Below are 2025 nucleotides of genomic sequence, written 5' to 3' on the forward strand. Positions count from 1 at the left end.
CGCATTTTTCCATCCGCATTTTCCCATCCGCCATCCGCATCCGCCATCCGCAGCCATCCGGTCCTCGTTTTACAGATACCCCAATGACGGATCGTAATTTCCAGTATGACTTAGAGTAACGTTACACATCACGCGTACGTTATCCTTGGACGTTTTTCCATGTTTCGCCAGCTGTTTATATTTTTGAATGAAATTCAGGGGAAAGCATTTGTTATTCACCTTTTATTTGAAGACAGAAACCGTTTCTACATGATTGTTTTTTTTATAGTAAACGTGAGACATCTTTATCTATCTTGGCAGGTCTTGGCCCGCGGGGTCATAGACTAATTTAGTCGCCAAATTTTCGGTGAAACAAAACTAACCTTGAGGAACTAAAAAAAAGCTAAGTAAATAAAAAACGATAAAACCTTTCGAATTTTTAAAGTGCTAGTTATGAATGATGAAATATGAATGGTTGAAAAACTTGGAAAGTTAAAAGATGCAAAAAGGACACTATAAATATAGACATATAAACAGATTAAGTTTCTTCGCATCTGTTTATCGCATAAAGTTTAAGAGTCTTCGCCTTGGAAATAGAAAATGCCTCTCTAGGAAAGCGAATGCCGTTTCCGTTAAAGTTGATAAATTCTAGAGGAATAACTCTTAGTTTTAGTCATTTGTGTCTTGCATCTGCCATCCTGTATGTGACACGTCATGTAGTGAACTTTAGACTCGGCGCCTCACGGCGGGGATGCACAATCTGCGAGCCAGCAAGGCATGCGAGGCATGCAAGGGAGACGTGTGAGGTACTCAGGTTAGCCTAAAAAACACTCGGGTAAGCCTAAAGAGCGCTCCGGTTGGCCTAAATAGCACTCAGGTTAGCTTAAATAGCTCCTCGGTTAGCTTAACGGTTAGCAGTTTATGCTGGGGTTGTTTATGCCTCGCATGCCTCGCATGTTTTGTTCATGCCTCGCATGCCTTGCATGCCTCGCTGACTCGTATATTGTATACACTCCTCACGGTTCGAGTACAAAGAACGCGACTGAGAATTTAAAGAATTTCATAACGCGACGAAAACTTAACTCGTGCCAGCCGAGAACAAAAAACGAGATTGAAAACAATAACTCGTGGTCCGAAGTCTTATCTCTCGGCCCATCGCGACCCCAAAAATAAAATAGAATTGATAATGTTACCGATACCTTAACTCGTGCCGCCTTACGGCCCGAGTAATAAACGAGCATTCGAGCGGAACAATGCCTCTAGAGCGAGTTTGTACTCAACCGAAAGACTTTTCTCTCGCAAGCTTTGTATAAAAAAAGAAGTATTTTGCGGCGTTGTTTTCATTTGCAATGAATTACGCAAGCCTCGGCTGAACTACGTACAGTCTGCGCCAGTTTTTGACAAGCTTGCGTGACTTGCAGACATGAAAGATGGCACAGGATTTGAAGGTCAGCAAGGGGATGTTGATTGATTCTGTGCGCCTTAATAGCAGCTCGATCAGTTCTGAAGGAGGACGCTTTATTTGTGTAGATTATTTTATTATTTCAGACGTTGGAGAAAAACCGTTCGATTAACAAGCATTCCAAGTTCAGTTTTCATCATAGCATGACTAAACAATAGACGTAAATGTAGGGGCCTGTTATGGTAGGTCGGGGCCTGATATGGTATGTCGGGGCCTGAGATCGTATGTTGGGGCCTGGTAAGATTCGTCTATTCCTGGTGAGAAAGATGTGTGGAATGATCTGGAATGAAATTTACGCCACGTATGTCGGGGCCTGAGATCGTATCTTGGGACCTGGTATATTGGGGGTCTCATATTGTAGGCCACGTTCCAACTCTAGTAGCATATTAGACACAACAACTCCTGCAAAGATTTCATATTTCTGCGAAGCAATTGAGTCTAATTTGAAACTGTTTGCTTGTGTGTCAACATTTCGACGAGATATAACTTGGTCATGTTGTTTCTCTTCGTCTGCTTTATTTCCTGCATTCAAGGAAGCAGTCAGAGGATCATAAATCCTTTGAATCTTAACCAGTTTGGGTAAG

At 42.2% G+C, this 2025-nt stretch overlaps 1 protein-coding gene across 2 annotated transcripts in view; it reads left to right on the forward strand.

Moving 5' to 3' along the window:
- The first annotated feature begins 1244 nt into the window (after window positions 1–1244).
- The window catches only part of LOC146466558 (uncharacterized), a 13980-nt gene continuing 13199 nt past the window's right edge, over window positions 1245–2025 (forward strand). Inside the window, exon 1 of one of the 2 annotated variants that reach the window (XM_085127244.1) lies at window positions 1245–2020. In XM_085127244.1, coding sequence (XP_084983370.1) covers window positions 1935–2020 — 86 coding nt within the window. In that variant the 5' untranslated portion in view covers window positions 1245–1934. The remainder of the gene's footprint in view (window positions 2021–2025) is intronic. The other variant, XM_085127246.1, reaches the window with a different exon arrangement.

Source organism: Pavona decussata, unplaced genomic scaffold, assembly GCF_977016875.1.
Source record: "Pavona decussata unplaced genomic scaffold, jaPavDecu1.1 SCAFFOLD_143, whole genome shotgun sequence".
Lineage (NCBI taxonomy): Eukaryota > Metazoa > Cnidaria > Anthozoa > Scleractinia > Agariciidae > Pavona > Pavona decussata.